Below are 21,500 nucleotides of genomic sequence, written 5' to 3' on the forward strand. Positions count from 1 at the left end.
GCATAATGCAGCACGTTCTACCATTGTTTCCTTTGAAACCTGGAACTGACTGCGCTGGTGTACCGGGTCCAGTTGAATACATGGAAAACGCTTTGCATGCATTTCTGATGATGAAAAAAGGCTCTGGACAGCATCTGGATATGGACTAGTCAAAAAACGCTTCTAAACACAAACGCGGTTAACCATGTTTACAAGCCTTTACACGCGTTTGGCACGCCGGTAAAATCTACTCCTGAATGCAATTTTGGTGCGTTCAAAAAAAGGACTGTAAACTCAACTACCTGTAAACGATGTGTACATGGATACATAGGAAAACATTAGGGAGAGTTCAGGGGCTGCTGAAAAAAACGCTCAACAGCTCCTGAACGTGATTTTTTCAGCTGCAGTGTACATGGAGCCCCAAGTCGCATGATTTCAAAATCAGCTTTGATGTGACCGGGGGCTTTGGATAGATTCACACCTATGCAGTTTGTGTTTTGACCAGTTTCTGCATTGCGATTTGCACCTGTGTTTTTGATGCGTTTTATTTTTTTCTTGTTACTAGGCAGATTCAAAACGCGGCAAAAACGCACTACATGCTTTTCTGCAGCGTTTCCATTGAAGTCTATAGAACCAAAAATGTAACTTTTGCGTTCAAAAAAGTCCCTGACCCTTTCCAAAAAACGCACCGGGTGAAAACACGGAGATGTGAATCTGTCCCAAAGGAAATTATATGAAATGGACTGCAAAATGCTGCGGAAAACGCTTAGGTGTGAACCTGGGGTTAGTAAAGAAACCCCACTGTGCTTGGAGAGGATGCAATGGTGAGCAGTCTTTACAAGTAGCCAGAATAAAGCCTAGGACTGCAGGACACGGCTACCGTTGTTTGACAAAGGACTACCAAACTATGGTATGACTAAGGCTAAGCATTTTTGCAGAAACGCACTACTGTCCATTTAACGTGATTTCCTATGGGACACGTTCACGTTGCCGCGTTTTCACCCAGCGCAATTTTTTTAAAGAGTCAGGGACTTTTTTTAAATATAAACCGTGCGTTTTTTGTGCATATTGCAATTTTAATCTGCCCAGCAACAAGTTGACCAACCAACCCCGCCCCCCCCCTCCCCCTCCCATAAAAACGCAAAGCCTATCTAAAAATGCAAAACAGATCAAACGCAAACTGCATAGGTGTGAACCTAGCCCAAAAGAGTTCCGTGCAGCATTATCATAATTAATTGTAAAAGGAGATACATTTTTTAAATTAATATCTTATGGTAATTATGAAGGCGGAAGGTTTTGTACTTTAATTCATTCTGTGCATTAACCCCTTCATGCAGGCGCCTCCCGGCCCTTTAAGGGGTTTCAGACGCCGGGAGGCGGGGTTTGAGGGTCACGCGACTGCCGTGATTTGCTGTCACGCGACTGCCGTGATTTGCTGTCACACGACTGCCGTGATTTGCTGTCACGGCGGTTGCATGATCGGAAAAAGTCCCGATCACAAGGGGAGATTGGGACCTTTCTTTGAGACGCCAACATATGTGCTGGGAGCGCACAGGGCGCGCGCTCTCAGCACATATGTGTTTTCAAATGGTACACAAATATGGGGCCGCTCAGCGTCAAGGCCCAGCTGCCGAGAGGCCGCATATTTGCCTACGGTCAGGGTCAAGGTAAAAAAAAAAAAAGCTGTTGCTAGCTTCCTCCACCAGATACCCAGGCCCAATCTTGATCCAGCGCTGCTCTCTCTCTCCCCGCCTACACTAGACTCAGTGAGAGCTGTAAATCAAATCCAGTGGAGGAGGGTGGGGTTGAGCAACACTGTGTGTGTCAATGGACACACACAGTCTGACTCAGGATCGAACCTGCACGTGTGCCACCATAGGAAGCAGCTTCTTATAGAGGCACACAGAGAGGAGGAGGAGCCCAGAGCACTGGCAGGGGACCCCAGAAGAGGAGTATCAGGGCTGCCCTGTGCAAAACAATTGCACAGATTAGGTAAGTATAACATGCTTGTTATTAAAAATAAAGTGTTACTAAACCCTGGACCCTGCATTCACTATATCTGATCTCCCAGGACCCTGCATTCACTATATCTGGTGTCCCCGGACCCTGCATTCACTATATCTGGTGTCCCCGGACCCTGCATTCACTATATCTGGTGTCCCCGGACCCTGCATTCACTATATCTGGTCTCCCACAGTACACAGAACATGGAAATGCAATTATTTTAGTAAATATACACTGCTAAATATCTTTTCTCATCAACAGTATATGGCAGTCTTTCGACTTCTGTTAGTGTCCAGCAAGCACTGGTTAAAGCTTTTAGGAGCAGTTTTCATTCTACCCTGATTGTCCTATGAGGCTGCATAACCCCTGACCCTCTGGACAGTGCCGATTGGCCCTGTGCTGATCACATGCACCCTCCCAAAGAAATAAAAAAAAAAACTCCAATACACACCAAACTGAGCATGTGCAGCTTCCCCCCCACGGCTCTCTTCTATCAGGAGATGGATTGGGGACAGTAGAAGAAGGGGAGGATCAGAGAAGACAGGATCAAACTGCCTTTTTACACAATGCAGAGGATTAACCCCCTAGGTTCCACAGGGAGTATATCAAGCATGGTAGACTGATTTTACTGTTGTGGGCTGAGTAACACTTTAACTTTACAATCACTTTAAATATATATTGCTGGAAGACTCAAGCGATAGCTTGCACATGTTGAATTTAAGTGCTAAACTACATGGGCAGTTTTACGTTTGTGCTACTATGCGATTTGACCATGGGCCCGACAGACACCCATTTGCTACGCTACAAGTGCTAAGGGTTACAATTGAGGTGTCTGGCAGCAAGGGGGTTAAAGCCTAAGTGTAGTCTAAATAAAAAGTACAAAAATCAGCACAAGGGACATAACTTACTATTAATGTGCTGTTTCTTTTGTGCTGATGGTTTCTGGTTTCCTTAAAAATTATTATTATTATTATACAGTATTTATATAGCGCCAAAGGGTATGCTCAGCGCTGTACAGTAGCAGGGGGGACAGAATATGAGACAAGACAGTGGCAATACAATACACGAGGGGTTCGAGGGCCCTGCTCTTTCGAGCTTACAATCTAGGAGGGAGGGGAAGGTGGTACAGGAGGAGATGGCTGTGGGGGATGGAGTGGCGGGAGGAGTGGAGGAGGTTAGTTGTTAGGTGAGGTCAGGTGAGGGTGGGGTAGGCTTCCCTGAAGAGGAGGGTTTTCAGGGTGCGCCTGAAGGTGAGGGGGGTAGGCGACAGTCTGATGGATTGGGGTAGGGAGTTCCAGAGGATGGGGGAAGTCCTAGAGAAGTCCTGCAATCGGGCGTGGGAGGAGGAGACCAGGGAGCTAGAGAGTAGGAGGTTCTGTGAGGAGCGGAGGGCACGGGTAGGGTAGTATTTGGGTATCAGGTCAGTTATGTAGTTTGGGGCGGCATTGTGAACGGCTTTGTAGGTGAGAGTTAGCAGTTTGAATTTGATGCGTTGGGCAACCGGGAGCCAATGAAAGGATTGGCAGAGGGGGGAGGCGGATGTGGAGTGGTTGGTGAGGTGTCCTACATTGTTTAACCCCCCCCCACCTCCTCACTGTGGCAGAAGTCTACGGCGGCAGGGTTAATGGAACTGAGGGAGCTGTCATTTGTACCCCTCAAGAGTGTCCGACTATACCCGTCCTTTCCACCCAGCTCCTTCAGTCATAGAGACCATACTACCGCTTCCAAGAATGAAAGATGATCTATGAATGGAGGGGGTAGACCTGTCAATCGTCTGCCCATCTTCCATTCATAGATTGTGTTTCATTCATAGACGCTGCATGCCCGGCTTCTATGAATGGAGGAGCTGGGCGAACAGGGTGAGTATAGTCGGACACACTTGAATACAAATGACAGTTCCCATGGTTCTGCTAACTCCTGTCTACACCATAGGATTACAGCGGTGGGGGTTGGGGGGATTGATGGAGGAACATTTCAAGGAAATCAGGAGCCAGCAGCACAAGGGACACAGCACATCAATAGTAAGCTATGTCCCTTGTGCTGATTTTTGTGTTTTGTTATTTTGATTACATTTAGGCTTTAAACTGTTTGGTAGCATGAGATTAAATTCACCCATGTAGTTTAGTTTTCATGTTTCTGCTTAAGCCCCGGTTCACATATGTGCGTTCCTGCGGTCCGTGCTTTGCGTGGGCACGAGAGCCTATTCATTTGAATAGACTCCCGTGCCCTGGGACACACAGGAAAGAAGTCCCTGCACTTCTTCTGAAAACGCAGCCCGCACGGGAACCTCAGTTCCCAGTACGGTTGCGTTTTCCGGTGTGGGCGGCATGCCATTAAAACTGACACCCGCCCCCGGATCCGCATTTCTCTGTACGGGTGGTGCGGCTGCACGGGTTTTCATGCGGATCCGCAGAGGCACCACCCGCATAGATGTGAACCTAGCCTTACTGTCGGGTCACTGCCAGGCATAGGAGAAGCCATATAATTAGTAATAGTGTAAACCCCACAGGCTTCACTATGCATATGCAGCACAATTCTCAATTATTAACATCCTTCAGACCTGAGGGCCCATTCACCATCACTGCCCGGCGGTAATGCTTGGTAACACATGTGACGCCTGTTGATTCTTTTTGAATGTCACCTCAACATACTGTAACGCACCACCATGTGCTGCAAAAACAAAAATGCTCCAGGTACCATTGAAGGTCCATTGTGGTGTGTGTAGCACCCCATTCAGTATGTGTTCAGGTAAAAGCACTGCATCAGACCTGACTGGCGTGATGGCCCTGACCACGTCTGTCAAAAGACTTCTTTAGGAGCTTGGCATCAAGTTGACTTTTGTGGTCTCTCCTATGGAACTGGTATCAGATTGGCTGGTGACAGGTGCTAGTATCCTGCATTCTGCTGTTCTCAACTTAATATGAGCACACTATCCCTTGACTTTGCTTTCCCAAGTCTAGAGCTGTGACATGGGGAAAGCAAAGTCAAGCGATCATGTGCTCATATCAGGTTCAGAACAGCAGAACGCAGGATACTAGCATCTGCCACCAGGATGACTGCAGGGCTCCTTGACAGAGTCAAGTAATGAGAAGAGTATCAGAGGAGCCCGGGGGCCAGGAGAGCTGATATTTAAATACTTGTACTTTAGACTTGCTGACAGCTGCACTCTAGGAGTGTATATTATAGCAGGGCTACTGGTGAATATACACTATATTGCCAAAAGTATTGGTCGGCCGGCCTTTACACGCACATGAACTTTAATGGCATCCCAGTCTTAGTCCGTAGGGTTCAATATTGAGTTGGCCCCGCCCTTTGCAGCTATAACAGCTTCAACTCTTCTGGGAAGGCCGTCCACAAGGTTTAGGAGTATGTCTATGGGAAGGTTTGACCATTCTTCCAGAAGTGCATTTGTGAGGTCAGGCACTGATGTCGGACAAGAAGGCCTGGCTCACAGTCTCCCCTCTAATTCATCCCAAAGGTGTTCTATCGGGTTGAGGTCAGGACTCTGTGCAGGCCAGTCAAGTTCCTCCACCCCAAACTCTCTCATGCATGTCTTTATGGACCTTGCTTTGTGCACTGGTGTGCAGTCATGTTGGAACAGGAAGGGGCCATCCACAAACTGTTCCCACAAAGTTGGGAGCATGAAATTGTCCAAAATCTCTTGGTATGCTGATGCCTTAAGAGTTCCCTTCACTGGAACTAAGGGGCCAAGCCAACCCCAGAAAAACAACCCCACACCATAATCCCCCTCCACCAAACTTTACACTTGGCACAATGCAGGCAGGCAAGTACCGTTCTCCTGGCAAATGCCAAACCCAGACATGTCCATTGGATTGTCAGAGAAGTGTGATTGGTCACTCCAGAGAACACGTCTCCACTGCTCTAGAGTCCAGTGGCGGTGTGCTTTACACCACTGCATCCGTAGCTTTGCATTGCACTTTTTGATGGAAGGCTTGGATGCAGCTGCTCGGCCATGGAAACCCATTCCATGAAGCTCTCTATGCACTGTTGTTGGGCTAATCTGAAGGCCACACCAAGCTTGGAGTTCTTTAGCTATTGACTCTGCAGACAGTTGGGGACTTCTGCGATTCAGCATGCGCTGACCCTTCTCTATCATTTTACATGGCTACCACTTTGTGGCTGAGTTGCTGTTGTTCCCAGTTGCTTCCACTTTGTTATAATACCACTAACAGGTGACTGCGGACTATTTAGTAACAAGGAAATGTCACGGATGGACTTATTACACAGGCGACAACCTATCACGGTACCACGCTTGAATTCACTGAGCTCCTGAGAGCGACCCATTCTTTCACAAATGTTTGTAGAAGCAATCTGCATGCCTAGGGGCTTGATTTTATACACCTGTGGCCATGGAGCTGATTGGAACACCTGAATCACATGGTAAAATATGAAAGTGCAGCGCTAACTTAAACAATGATTACACATATGATAGATCCCATATGAATGTGGATCGGCAAAATGACGGCGTAAGTTCATCAGATGTGCTAAATACGTATACAGTCTCCAACGCGTGAGGAGCCAGAAATAGTAAATTTCAGAAATGATAAAGAATAGCCAAGTAATGCACTAACCAGATAGCGCATGTTAAAGCGCATGGGACATTTAAGACCTGTCCCTGGTACTCAGCCACTGTATCACTGGAGCAAGGCGGTGTCATCTATAGGGTGACCACTAGATGTCATCTGTCCGGATGGAAGCTGTATCCAGCCACTGTGTTAATGGATCAGGTGGGTGTCATCTATAGGGTGACCACTAGATGTCATCGGTTCCAGGAGAAGCTGTATCACGGATCCAGGGATGTCACTGCAGATGTGTTCTTGTTAGGCACAGTCCCAGGACCTACTGGATTTACAGGCTCCCCAGAAATAAAGAGCCCGTGGAAAAAGGCCTCAAATAGTGTGATAACGTTTATTAAAATGAACAATCAAAAAAGAACTTACTAGCAAAGGTTCAGCTGCTTATAAACGGCCAGACCGGAGGTACATGTACAGAAGATAAACATAGCTTGGCACTTCCCTAACGCGTATCGTGTAAGTACACATCATCAGAGGGGCCCCTCTGATGCCTAACAAGAACACATCTGCAGTGACATCCCTGGATCCGTGATACAGCTTCTCCTGGAACCGATGACATCTAGTGGTCACCCTATAGATGACACCCACCTGATCCATTAACACAGTGGCTGGATACAGCTTCCATCCGGACAGATGACATCTAGTGGTCACCCTATAGATGACACCTCCTTGCTCCAGTGATACAGTGGCTGAGTACCAGGGACAGGTCTTAAATGTCCCATGCGCTTTAACATGCGCTATCTGGTTCGTGCATTACTTGGCTATTCTTTATCATTTCTGAAATTTACTATTTCTGGCTCCTCACGCGTTGGAGACTGTATACGTATTTAGCACATCTGATGAACTTACGCCGTCATTTTGCCGATTCACATTCATATGGGATCTATCATATGTGTAATCATTGTTTAAGTTAGCGCTGCACTTTCATATTTTACCATTTACTCTGGAGGTTCACGAGGTGCCTTTTTGTGCCAGCAGCTACCCTATCTACATCCACACACTGCGCTCGATTTTATATATATTTTATATATAAGTTTATTTTACCTGAATCACATGATTTGGAGGGATGTCCCAATACTTTTAGCAATATAGTGTATTTATCCTTCCCTTTGCTTATAAATTAATGTCTTGATTACGTTTTTTTATTTCATGAACTTTGAACTGGATATGTACCGAGCAGCTCATAGAGAACAATTAACCTGAGACTTTTATAGAACTGAGATTCACAGTAGTTTGAGTTGCAGGAGATTGATCGCTGTTTTTTTTTTTTTTTTTTTTTTTTCTTCCAACGCCAGTACATGGACAGGACCTGCATGGAGTCCAGCTCAGAGCCTGTCCTCCGTACTCATCTCTATCCAGTCCCTGATGACAGAGAATCCTTATCACAATGAACCTGGCTTCGAACAGGTATTAGTGTTGTCCTCTCACACCTGAATATAGTCCTTTTTTTGTGATGGTATGTGATGCTCACTTCTATGGTCTTCCTCAGGAGAGACACTCAGGAGACAGCAAGAACTACAATGAGTGCATTCGTCATGAGACCATCAGAGTGGCAGTATGTGACATGCTGGAGGGCAAGTGCCAGTGTCCAGAGGCCTTACGGTAAGTCAGATGTTGTAAACCAACTTTTTTTTCCCTGGCCTGGTAGAGGAAATGTATTTTATGCCCTTTGCTGCTGTTTACTTTCCCTACCGTCCCCGTTTGTCCCTTTGCTGGAGCCTTATGAAATGCAAAATTTCACACGGGGCGGACTTTGTTTTGATCAGTAGGGAATATGTCCGCTGATTGGAGCAGAGCGGGCAGATGACAGGTCCGTGTCTGCTCAGTTTCTGCAGTGCGGACTTTCACACGGGGCGGACTTTGTTTTGATCAGTAGGGAATATGTCCGCTGATTGGAGCAGAGCAGGCAGATGACAGGTCCGTGTCTGCTCAGTTTCTGCAGTGCGGACACGGACAGAGCCCGCTGTGGTTTATGGGCAGCAACAAGTAAACAGACCCAACTGCCCTCCAATCTGATCTGCCTAGAAGGAGGGGGGCAAATACCTTTTTGTTTCATGTTTTTTGGGGGTTTTTTCTATGGGTTTTTTTTTTTTTTTTTAGGCAAACCGGATCCTGCTGGTCTATTAGAGTGAATGGAGGGTCCACTCAGGTCTGCCTGAAAAACTGACAGACGGACCTGATTGGACCCTCCGTGTGAAAGAAGCCTAAGTATGGGGAAGCATGTATCTCACTTCCTTCCTTTCACTTTTCATCTCTGTGCCTTGATGGACAGTAGCCAGATTTTAGTTCTTTCATGAGGAGAGGGCCCTTAGACTGTGGGATGAACAAGAGAAAACAGTTGTTTCCCCACGTACACGAATAGTGTATATGGAGGAATCTCCACTGCTGCCTATGATACCCAAACAGTAACTGCATCTAATAGAATTAGTAGTCCACAGAAATGAAAATTCTGGCGCTGAAACTGAAACTTCAGGATGCACTTGGCCAAAAACCGAAACCGGTTGTTTACAAGTAGTCGGAGCCGGAAGTGATGTAATGATGTCACTCTAGCCCTCCAAGGGCATAGAGATGAGTGGTGGCCATATTTCCTTCACTGATCTCTATGCCCATTGCTGGGATCATTGGATGGGTTCTCAGGTAAGGCTGAGAACCACCAGGCAGCGGCAGTGAGGAGCGGCGTGGGCGGGGTTATTTTTGGCACCTGTATTGGCACCTATTTTCATATCGGTCAAAGGCTGATAGGGGAATTTTCAGCCGAAACTTCAGTGCATGCCTAGATAGAATGCAGTTGCTGTTCAGCTCAAATTTTTCCATCTGGCAATTTTTAGATCAACTTTTGTTGAGCCGAGTAGTGTTTGCAGGACCACGCACTGTATGAATTTCTGCAGAATCCTGTGAAATCATACACAATTTGAGCTGTCTAATGCCAGCTTTTATAGTATTTGGGTTTTCCTGCTAATAACAACCAGATTGGGACAGATTCCTACAGACCGAATCAAACTTAAACGTGCAGTGCATGCACCAAGGTGCTTCTATCCTAAGGGCCCATTCCCATCTCTCAGGTCTTATGGGGTTCATTAACCTCTTCCCAACCATGCTGTAGCCGAAAGACCGCTACAGTGCGTTTGTCCAGTTCTGGGAGGGCGTCCTATGACGTCCTCCCAGAATGCACCCTCTCGCATGCCCCCAACGGTGCGCATCCAGCGCTCTCCATGATAGCTGTGTCCTACGGACACTCAGCTGATCACATGAGGATGTAAAAGGCCAATCACAGCGGCCTTTTCTCACGTGATCAGCTGTGTCCAATGACACCGCAGATCACCAAGTAAATACAGTTGCCGGTTATCATCTGCGTTTTCCTCACACTGTCACAGCGTGAGGAAAGTATTGCCGATGACCAGAAAATGTCAGAGGACATCTGCACTGATGACCAGTGCCCGGCAGTGCCACCCACCAGTGCCGTCAGTCACTGTTGTCAGTCAGTGCCACTAGTCAGCGCCGCCCATTAGTGCCACTGCATATTAGTGCAGCATCATCCGTGCCTCCTCCTCAGTGACCATCAGTGCTGCCTATTTGTGCCACCTCATCAGTGCAGCCTCATCAACGCACTTCAGTGAAGGAGAAAAATTACCTGTTTGCAAAATGTTATAATAGAAACAAAGAAAAACGTTTTTTTCTAATTTTTTGCTCTTTTTTTTTTTTGTTTATAGCGCAAAAAATAAAACACCCAGTGGTGATTAAATACCACCAAAACAAAACTATATTTGTGTGAAAAAAAAGTATAAAAATTTCATATGGGTACAGTGTTGCATGACCGCGCAATTGTCATTCAAACTGCGACAGTGCTGAAAGCTGAAAATTGGCCTGGACAGGAAGGGGGTAAAAGTGCCCGGGAGGCAAGTGGTTAAACAGGAGCTTCAGTATTCCCCATAAAAATTACAAATACTGTAGCTGCTGACTTTTAATGTAAGGTCACTCCCCCATCCAGGGATCCAGCATCATCCTCACCCAAGCCGGTTCTTCACTGGTCTTCAGATCTCTGGAACTGGCAGGGAAACCCGCTGTGAAGTGGCTTCACGCTGCGCATGCGTGAACTGCACTCTGCATTGTGAATTTCTGGGACCTGTGACATATCCCAGAAGGTTGCAGGAAAGGCAGTGGGGGTGGGGGGAGAGATCTTCAAGTGGATCTCCGGAAGTGTGAGTGAGCACCTATCAAAACCAGGCCGTATCCCCCCCCCCCCAAAAAAAAAGTTTCCAAAGTGGGAGAGGAGGTGGAAAATCAGAACTTCTCCTTTTGGGTAAGTTCCACTTTAACCACTTGGCAACTGCGCTATAGCCGAATGACGGCTACAGCCAGTCCTGGGAGGGCGTCATATGACGTCCTATCAGAACGCACCCTCCTGTGTGTCCCCAGCGGCGTGCACCTGTCGATCTCAGCTGATCACGTGATGTGGTAAAGGGCCAATCATAGCGGCCTATTACCATGTGATCAGCTGTGTCTAATGTCACAGCAGATCACCGGGTAAATACAGTTGCCGGTTATCGACTGCACGTTCCTCACGCTGTCACAATGGGACTTGTGGTTTGGCAACAGCTGGAGGTCCGCCAGTTTGACACCTGTGACCTAGTGTAACCCCTGAAACCCCGCACTAGTGCAACAGGGCACCCCCATTCAGCTGACTGGGTCCTGTTCAGCAAGCAGTACTGTGTGGATAATTGATGTACTCCACTCTTCGCTGCAGCATAAGGGGGAGCATTTGAGGGAGGTAAAAACACAGCTCAGCCATGCAGATCGTGGATGCAGTGCCAGGATTCTGCAGACTCTTGAGGGAGATATGGGTAGACAGTTGCTGCAGTCCAGGAAGAATCAATGAACTATGAGAGCGCTCACCCGCGTCCTCACAGTTCATTGTGAACTAGAATTCGTCTGCCACGTAGTAGATGGTACTTGTAGTTCATTCATTCACATATCTCTGTGAATGAATGATGTGGCTGTATGGCTGGAGCTGCGCTGTTTTTAAAATGTGACCGTGGGTGCAGGGAGAGGATCCCCCGCCTGCTGTCACAATGAGCGATTTTGGGGGGGGAGGTGTCAGGTGTATCATTGTAACGTGTTACAAAGGTGAACACTACATGCGTTTCAGTTGATTTTTTTTCTGCATCTGAAATGCACAGAAAGTAGGTTATATGGTTGTCAATGTCATAGTTCACTCAGTGTTTGCAGTTCCAGTTGCAGAAAAAAAAAACAGGCTGCATTTTTCCTGCACAGGACTGTACTGGACCGTGGTAAAACGCACCAAAAACGCACATGTCATTATTTAAATTGAAGAAAAAAGAGGTGGGTGAAAATGAACTGGAATGCATAAACAAACGCACATGTGGAAATGTGTCCGGAACGCATGTGGACTGCGTTTTTATAGTGTGAACTGGCCCTTAATGGATTTCAGTGTGCTCTTCCCTCTGTGTGTCTGCCTTTCCTGATTGCACTGCTTAGACCCTCCAGGCTGGCTGCAATTCTTTGCATTTGGCATACTCCATCCATCTCCGATTCTCCCCACTTCCAAACAAGTCACTGCTTCTCCCCTTACACCCCGGTCACATTGGGTGCGGCTTGGTATGTGACTTGCAAATCCTATGCCAAGTCGCACCCAATTGTCCGCAATTACATCAGTCATATCTGCGGTTCTGACTTGGTGGGAGCCGCAGAGATTTCTAAAGTAGTACATGCGCTGCTGTTGGTGCGATTTACATAGACATCTGTGTCAGATGTCTTGCAAATCGCACCTGAAATCGGTATCTCACTTGACTTTGAAATCGTGCGACTTACAGTGAATTCACACGATTTCAAAGTCGGGCTTGATATGGCTGGGGTGTTGGTCCGATCCGAAGATAGAACATGACAAACATGGCCTTGCCATTGGCATTCATTTACTCATTTGGTAACCACCTCTATGTTTCTTGCAGGACCGTTATGGAGAAATCGTTTTTGGAATATTACGATTTTTATGAAGCAGTTTGCAAAGACAGATTTCATCTACAAGGACAGAGCATGCAGGTAATGATTATTTCATGGGGGAGGGATTGGATCTACCCCCCATGTGTTACTATTTGTCGTCATTTCAGTTGCAGGGGTGTGGAAAGTTTTGAAAAAACTACTTGTCCAGGGACTAAATTGGTGTCCCAATCTACTTGTCCCTCACAACAATCTAAAAAAAACATCAATTTTAACCAAAACCGTATTTAAATCTTCTTTAAGTAATGTTCGGGGCTTTGGAAAAGCAAAAGGGGCTTTATGGCGACTTAAACATTTAATATTCATAACATTGCGCTGTTTATCTCCTCCTCCCTTCCCTGCCTGTCTCCAGCACCATACTCGGGGACTAGCAGGGAGGGGGGAAACCTTGCAGTGTAGTGAGCACCGATTGGCTGCTCGTCAGGGAAGGGGAATATCCGGCTTATCCTTTATCCCTTTCGCTGCCAGAGCCGTTTTTGCATTTTTTGCACACGTTTAAAAAATCGTTTTAGGCCTGAAAATTACACAACCACCAAACATGATATAATTTCTGAAAGCAGAGGTCCTACAGAATAAAATAGCGGTAGTTCCAATTTTTTATGTCACATGACATTATCACAAAGGTCTAGGAAACACAAAATTTCAGTAAAAAATACACTTAGGTTAATTTTAGGGCACAAAAAGCAATAAATTATCCAATTTTGTTGTAAAATTTGAAGAGGAGGTTGCAGTGAGTAAATAGATATCGAACATGTCAAACCTTAAATCTGTGTGTGCTCATGAAACGGCAACAAACCTTTGTACCCTATATTTTCTATAGGCTACACTATTTTAAAGCCCTTTATAGGTCATCAGTATACTGTACGGAGGAGGTCTGGTGCTAGAATTATTTCTCTCACTCTGGCGTGCGCAGCGATATGTATTGTGTATCACAATCCACGTTTTCATGTGTAGGCGCCCGAGTATGTGCTTTTACGTTTGTGCATGCGTACATATGTGGGAGTGGGGGGCCTTGAAACATTTAGGGGTGTTATATGCTTGGGTGTAACTTCCATTTAAAATAAATAACTTTTTTTTAAATCACATACGGGACAAAAAGTCCCCTATGTGATGATTTTTGGTGACAGGTTCTCTTTTTTGAGACTTTTTAGACCCTGCATGTCTCCCATGTACTACACTGATTGTAATGCAGTGCACATCGCACTGCATTACATTCTTTCCCGGCCTCAATGACCGGGAATCTGTCAAACGGGGACCTGGAAGTGACGGCACATCACTTCCGGATCAGGAGAAGAAGGGAAGGGGAGTGGATGCGTCCACTCTCCTACTCCCTCCCCTATATCACATCCTGCGGCACCCACTGAACCAGTCTCGGGCCCGCAGATGGGCAAGCGAAGCCTAGGACATATAGCGGGGGAGAGGCTACCCACTGAACCAGTCTCGGGCCCGCAGATGGGCAAGCGAAGCCTAGGACATATAGCGGGGGAGAGGCTGACACTGGGCTGTCTGGAAGCAATCGGGCAGCAGCGCTGCTGCCTGAATGCTTCCACCTGACAGGTGAGCCCTGTTGCAAAAAAAAAACGACCTGCCCAGAACTACATGTCCCGAGCGTCGGGTGGACATCCCTGAGTTGCATTATGAAGGGACAATCTGATGCCTGTCCGACCAAAATCTACTAATAGGAGCTACAGTGGATCTTTACCACCATGCTACGGTCCTCAGGCCCAGACTTGGCACACAGACCTCCTGATCTGCAGATTTGTGCTAGGACAGTTTCAAAGCATTGATGTCAAGGGTTCAACCCTGAGACCTTGCCTTTCAAGATCCGTGAACACTGTAAGTTCTATGTGGGTGGATTTCCTGCATCTTCACTGATCCTGTTACTTCAGCTGTTAGACCGCATACTTCACCAAGTGAATCCATGGGACAATGATATTTCATGGGAAAAATGTGGAGACAGAATGCGGGGAAATTTTGATAAGCCTTGCAGGAAGCACTATCCAACCTGTGTGTGACTTCAGAGTTGCCATAGGACTGTAACAGCTGCCCACTGATGTCATGTTGGGGAAATTATATCCGTACATCGGCTTCTTCTGCATTACTTCCAGAACTGCTGAGCCAGGTTTAACTTGCATAGAGAAAATGTAATCTGATTGCTAAAGGTAAAACTACCCTTTAGCTGCCCATGGGTTGCAGCAAAGAAAATTGCGTGATTTCCCCATCAACACAGTCAGTGTTAATGGGGGGTCCCTTCTACAGCACTATTGTGTTCTGCTTTTTAGAACCCTTCCCTGCTGGCAGAACACAATGATCAGTGCTGCTGGCTACAGCCACAGGCAGTGATCACATGGAAAGAATTGATGTCAGGATTGCTTATGGTCCCTGCTAAACCTGCCAGCCTGTCCATAGATGGATCAAATATCAGCCAGTCTCTGCTGAACCTGCCAGCCTGTCCATAGATGGATCAAATCTCAGCCGGTCCCTGCTGAACCTGCCAGCCTGTCCATAGATGGATCAAAGTTCAGGCGGTCCCTGCTGAACCTGCCAGCCTGTCCGTAGATGGATCAAATCTCGGCTGGTCTCTGCTGAACCTGCCAGCCTGTCCATAGATGGATCAAAGTTCAGGCGGTCCCTGCTGAACCTGCCAGCCTGTCCGTAGATGGATCAAATCTCCGCTGGTCCCTGCTGAACCTGCCAGCCTGCCCATACATGGATCAAATATTGGCTGATCCCTGCTGAACCTGCCAGTCTGTCCATAGATGGATCAAATTTCAGCCGGTCCCTGCTGAACCTGCCAGCCTGCCCGTAGATGGATCAAATCTCGGCTGGTCCCTGCTGAACCTGCCAGCCTGCCCATACATGGATCAAATCTTGGCTGGTCCCTGCTGAACCTGCCAGCCTGCCCATAGATGGATCAAATCTCAGCCAGTCCCTGCTGAACCTGCCAGCCTGTCCGTAGATGGATCAAATCTTGGCTGGTCCCTGCTGAACCTGCCAGCTTGCCCATACATGGATCAAATCTTGGCTGGTCCCTGCTGAACCTGCCAGCTTGCCCATACATGGATCAAATCTTGGCTGGTCCCTGCTGAACCTGCCAGCCTGCCCGTAGATGGATCAAATCTCAGCCAGTCCCTGCTGAACCTGCCAGCCTGCCCGTAGATGGATCAAATCTCAGCCAGTCCCTGCTGAACCTGCCAGCCTGCCCGTAGATGGATTAAATCTCAGCCAGTCCCTGCTGAACCTGCCAGCCTGCCCGTAGATGGATCAAATCTCAGCCAGTCCCTGCTGAACCTGCCAGCCTGTCCGTAGATGGATCAAATCTTGATCGGTCCGTGCTGAACCTGCCAGCCTGCCCATACATGGATCAAATCTTGGCTGGTCCCTGCTGAACCTGCCAGCCTGCCCGTAGATGGATCAAATCTCAGCCAGTCCCTGCTGAACCTGCCAGCCTGCCCGTAGATGGATCAAATCTCAGCCAGTCCCTGCTGAACCTGCCAGCCTGCCCGTAGATGGATTAAATCTCAGCCAGTCCCTGCTGAACCTGCCAGCCTGCCCGTAGATGGATCAAATCTTGGCTGGTCCCTGCTGAACCTGCCAGCCTGCCCATACATGGATCAAATCTTGGCTGGTCCCTGCTGAACCTGCCAGCCTGCCCGTAGATGGATCAAATCTCAGCCAGTCCCTGCTGAACCTGCCAGCCTGCCCGTAGATGGATCAAATCTCAGCCAGTCCCTGCTGAACCTGCCAGCCTGCCCGTAGATGGATTAAATCTCAGCCAGTCCCTGCTGAACCTGCCAGCCTGTCCGTAGATGGATCAAATCTTGATCGGTCCGTGCTGAACCTGCCAGCCTGTCCGTAGATGGATCAAATCTTGATCGGTCCGTGCTGAACCTGCCAGCCTGTCCGTAGATGGATCAAATCTTGATCGGTCCGTGCTGAACCTGCCAGCCTGTCCGTAGATGGATCAAATCTTGATCGGTCCGTACCTTACCTGCTTGATTTAGACCTTAAATCTAATCATAGATTTTGCTTTACAACTATGCATGTTTAGTAGTGTTGCACCGAAATAAAAATTGCAGTCCTGAAACCAAAAATTCAGGATGCACTTGGCTGAAAACCGAAACAGACAATTTTTTCTTTTTTTTTTATTCTTTAATTAGTGTGGTTGGTGTTTTTGCATTGAATGACCTGGGGGGTAGGGGGGCATTTTTGTATTGAAGTCAAAGGGACGTGATTTTGCATTGAAGTCCATAGAATGCATGCCATTATGGGCACCTTTTTTTTTTCCCTACCAGCAAAGCTCTGATAGCCCTATTTTCAGCTGATTATTTTTGGCTGCCGATATATCAGTGCATCCCTTGTTTAGCCTGTGTAGAAATGTTCAGGTTCTGGCCTTTCTTAGGAGACATGACAGTAGAGATCGGCAGAGCATACAGATATCTATTAAACCGTAACCAGTCAGATATGGTGAACTTTCTATATTGTCTGCAGGCGCCTGGTAACATTTGCATTTTCCAGCGCTGTCATCTGGTGATGGCTAAACAGAGCTTGAGTTTGCAGCCAGTTCCTGCTGAATCAACTGAAATGCAAGATTTGGGTAATTCCACATCTGTCACAAGTTTTAAAATCAAAGAAGCCGGGTGGAAAGTTGCCAACCAAACAGGGACTGCATTCTATCATGTGCAGTCACTGGTTGGGTATTCAGGCAGCCATAGGTGCTGTGGCTGTCTGAATGATGATGATGATGCTGTGACTGAATACACTATCGGGGAGTGGAGATTGCTTCATCCCCCTGATTAGCATGTGAAAGTCGACTGATTTCTCTTGTTCTGACCTTAGGGACGAACAAAAGAAAAGCTAAGCGTGCTTGGCATGCTGCTTAGATCTTCGTCTCAAACATGGACTAAGTATAGTGCTGGGATACCTGCTATGTATAGAATTGTTCTGGGGCTTTTGGCTGATTAATGAAGCAAAGAAAGAAAAAAGTAACAGATCTGGAGCTGGACTCTCTGTAATGCCTGCGCTTTAAGCGCAAAATCACGTGTGTGTGTGTATATATATATATATATATATATATATATATATATATATATATATATATATATATATATAGTGTGATTTTGCCATTTTGGGTAGGGGACGTGCACCCTACCTGCACTGCCATTCGCAGCCACAGCTGTCAATCACAGGGTTCCGGCAGGTGACTACTTGCCAGCACCCGGTGATCGCCGAGTATCTCCGACGGGCGAGAGACCTGTATGTAAACAATACAGATCTCTCCCCGTCAGGTTCTGCATACTGCTTTGTATGGCTCTGCATAGCAGAGCCTTACAAAGCAGTGTGCTTACAGTGGAAAGCACGCACACAGTTAACTCTTTGATTTCCCCAGATGTTAACCCCTTTATGCCCAGTGTCATTAGTACAGTGTCAGTGCTTTTTATTAGCACTGATCACTATTGGTGTCACTGGGGATGTCAGTGACACCAAGTCTGTTCCTCCCAGTGTCAGAATGCCTGCGACAGTCCTGCTATAAGTCACGGATTGCTGCCATTACTAGTAGAAAAAAAAAAAGATCCCAGTACCTATACCGCCATTTGTAAACGCTATAACTTTCACATAAACCAATTAATTTACACTTATTGGGATTTCTTTCAGCAAAGACATGTAGCAGAATACATTTGGCCTAAATTTATGATGAAATTTGATTTTTACATTTTTTTTTTATTGGACATGTTTCATAGCAAAAAGTTTTTTTTTCTCAAAATTCAGTATTTTTTTTGCTTATAGTGCAAAAAAATAAAAATGCACAGGTGATCAAATACCATTTGTGGGAAAAAAAGGATGTAAATTTCATTTGGGTGCAGCGTTGCATGAAAGTGCAATTGTCAGTTAAAGGAACGCAACACCGTATCGCAAAAAATGGCCTGGTCATGAAGGGGGGTAAATCCTCTGGAGGGCAAGTGGTTAAAGACTGTGGCAGATGATAAAAGCGTAAAAGTGTGAAAATAAAAAGTAATAAAAACAAAACAAAAAAACTGAATATTTTTTTTTTCTTTTAAAAGACAAAACTGTCATTTCTGATCTCTTTTTTTAAAATCGGAGTTACCTGGCTGTTAGCTGACGCTAAATAACCATTATGCCTTCCCTAGCTGTATCTGTTCCATCTACTCAGACTTGACACAACATGGCAGCCAGGCAATTGGCTTTTCCAATAGTAGACTAGCAGCCGGCATATTTCTTGAATTAGGCCCATGTGTTGTGGTAAGTGCATGTTTGACATGAGTTGTTTTTTTGGTTTTAGGATCCATTTGGCGAGAAGCGAGGGCATTTTGACTACCAGTCTCTGCTCAGCCGCTTGCAGCTCATCCAGCAAAGAGTTCGGGAGAAACATCGGTGCGAGACCGTGGATATAGACTCAGAATCCAGCTCTTCTGAAACAGAAATGGACACCCAGGGGAGCTCAAACCCCTAAACTATGGGAATGCAACCTGTAGAATGCAAGACTTCTAACGTCAGACAGTAACCGTAGCCAAGTTCTTAAGGATTACACGGACAAGACAATAAAAGACTTTGTTTGTAAACAAAGCCCGTTTTTGCTTCTGGCTGCTGTTTGGGGGCAGAGTCAGTTCATCTCTCTAATACTTAGGGGATGATGGCCTGTAATCATCCTATAGACAAGAGGCTGGGGCTTGGACAACTGGAGCCTGGATCGAACACGAAGGCGGCGCACTTTCATGGATTCAATCCTTTTCTTCGTGAAATGGTCATTTAGTGGCCCAGACAAGCCAAAGAGTTTTATTGCAAGCAAATTGAGCCTTCCCCAGCCACGGGATTAACCAGTTGCCATTTTTAGCTCCAGCCATGATTACCCACCCCCACTAAATCTTCACCCCCCCAGAGAAGTGCACTTTGTCTAATCTAATGGGCATTGTCCATTTCCCTGCTGTCACACATCTATTTGGTACTGGGATAAATCAAGGCCTTGCTGTTGTTTTTTTTTTTTTTTTTCTTTTTTTGGGGTTGGTTTTTTTTTTGTGATGGTTGTAAATTTGGATGAGAAAAGTGTATACATCTCTTATTTTACTAAAATTGTATCATACAGAAAGAATTTAGGGACATGAAAAAAGTTCCAATAAATCTGTTTTCTCAATTAGAGGATAAAATCGGCATAGATGCCGGCTAGTTAGAGGAGTGAAAACGTGAGCCATAAAGAAAATCCAATCAGGCCGTACGTATATGTGACTGTTATTGGGTTAGTGTATGGGGGCAATGAGAGCAATTAAATAGGGCAACTTCTCCCTTCGTTATCTAGGAAAGCCCAATGTTCTCATTTTGTCTTTTTAGGGCTCGTTCGCACCAACAAAAACAATTGTTTTCTATGTGTCCTGTTCACACAACACTAGTATCACATGCAGATTTTTTTTTTTTTTGGTTTGTTCTTTCTGCGCAGGAATCTGCAACGTGTATAAATCTCATTGTAGCGCACATGAAAACTTGATGTCTGCAAGAGAAATCTGCACTTATGGTGTGAACAAGGCCTACATTTTACAAAGTCAGATGAGAAGTTGTAACATTTAAAATTGAACGCGGGGGAATTTTTTTTTTATTTTGTTTGGAAAAAGTCAAAAAGAAATAAATTCTGTCTGTTTTTTTATTTCTGTTGGTTTCAGCAGAAATTCATTGACTGATATTTCATTGATGACCCTGTGATACACATATATGAAATAGGGTGATACAGAGATCGATCTCCATTGAATAGATTGCCCATCTCTTACCAACCTGAAAGAACACAAATCTAACTTCCTTGTGCTCTATGCAATCACAAAACTTTAAACTGGTGCCGTCTTGCCCGTTCCTTTGTCCAGAAAACCCAACTTGCTCCATTCTTCACCATTTCAGTTCCCATACCTTTATACCTCTTACAGACATGAACAGTTTTGATATTTCCACTATGAGCTTGTTTATTTGGTGTTGACTTTGCTGTAACTTAAAGGTGAACTCCAACCTACCATACATCCTTTTTATTTTTTAATCCCTTTTTATTTATTTTTTTCTTTAATCTCTTTATTTTTAATCCCTTTTTTATCCCATTTTATTTTATATCCTATTTTTTTATCCTATTTTATAACCCTTTTTATTTTTTTATCCCTTTTTTATTTTTTTATCCCTTTTTTTTATTTTTGTTATTCAATACAGAGAAAGGTAAAAGGAAAGTACAAAGTATAGCAAGCCACATGCATGTCAGGTAAGTTATGCACAACTGCAAAGCCTCACATACATGGAACACTGTTTCTCACAGTGTGCATTAGAAGCTGCAGTACGTTTGATAGTACATTTGGAGGACATGAAGCATCATCCAGAACTTTCCGGCTCAGTCTGACTGTCCCTGGCCTACCTCATTTCATTAATTGGATTGCAGTTCTTTCAACTGTGGAGGCCCAGAATGACGTGTGGGCATTACCACAATCTCCCATTTTCAGAAAGGATTAGGAAGCACCATGCCAACCATGATCTGCCAGCTTTGCATAGAGAAGCACAAAGACCTTGTAATATATCACCGGGTCTAAAACAAGGTATGGAATAAAAACAGGTTTTGTTATAATTTAATTAGCATATTGATGAGGTGGTGGGGGCGGGAAGGGGAGACCAGGCATATAAACAGATTAGACGCCAGCTTTAAAATAGCCAATTAAAACATACTGTTTTTTGTTTTGAATGGGAGGGGGGGCTTTTTGGCAATATTGTTTTGCAAAAAGTAGAATTATTGTAAATAAAAATATACATTTTATATTATAATGTCTCCCCTCTAAAACAATGTTTCTGGTTCAAAGGCATAGCAGTTGCTTGCTCATATGAAAAAAAAAAAAATAATCATTTTGCACATTTCTTTTGTGACACTGAAAAAGT

General features: G+C 45.6%; 1 protein-coding gene across 1 annotated transcript in view; it reads left to right on the forward strand.

Moving 5' to 3' along the window:
* Positions 1 to 20,247, forward strand: part of UBE2Z (ubiquitin conjugating enzyme E2 Z) — a 34,413-nt gene extending 14,166 nt beyond the window's left edge. The window contains exons 4-7 of the mRNA XM_089674365.1: positions 7,874 to 7,985; positions 8,068 to 8,180; positions 12,545 to 12,635; positions 18,895 to 20,247. Of these exons, the coding sequence (XP_089530491.1) occupies positions 7,874 to 7,985; positions 8,068 to 8,180; positions 12,545 to 12,635; positions 18,895 to 19,065 (487 nt within the window). The 3' untranslated portion in view covers positions 19,066 to 20,247. The remainder of the gene's footprint in view (positions 1 to 7,873; positions 7,986 to 8,067; positions 8,181 to 12,544; positions 12,636 to 18,894) is intronic.
* The last annotated feature ends 1,253 nt before the right edge of the window (positions 20,248 to 21,500 follow it).

Source organism: Staurois parvus, unplaced genomic scaffold (assembly GCF_062004578.1).
Source record: "Staurois parvus isolate SC_StPar_1 unplaced genomic scaffold, SC_StPar_1.0 ptg000151l, whole genome shotgun sequence".
Lineage (NCBI taxonomy): Eukaryota > Metazoa > Chordata > Amphibia > Anura > Ranidae > Staurois > Staurois parvus.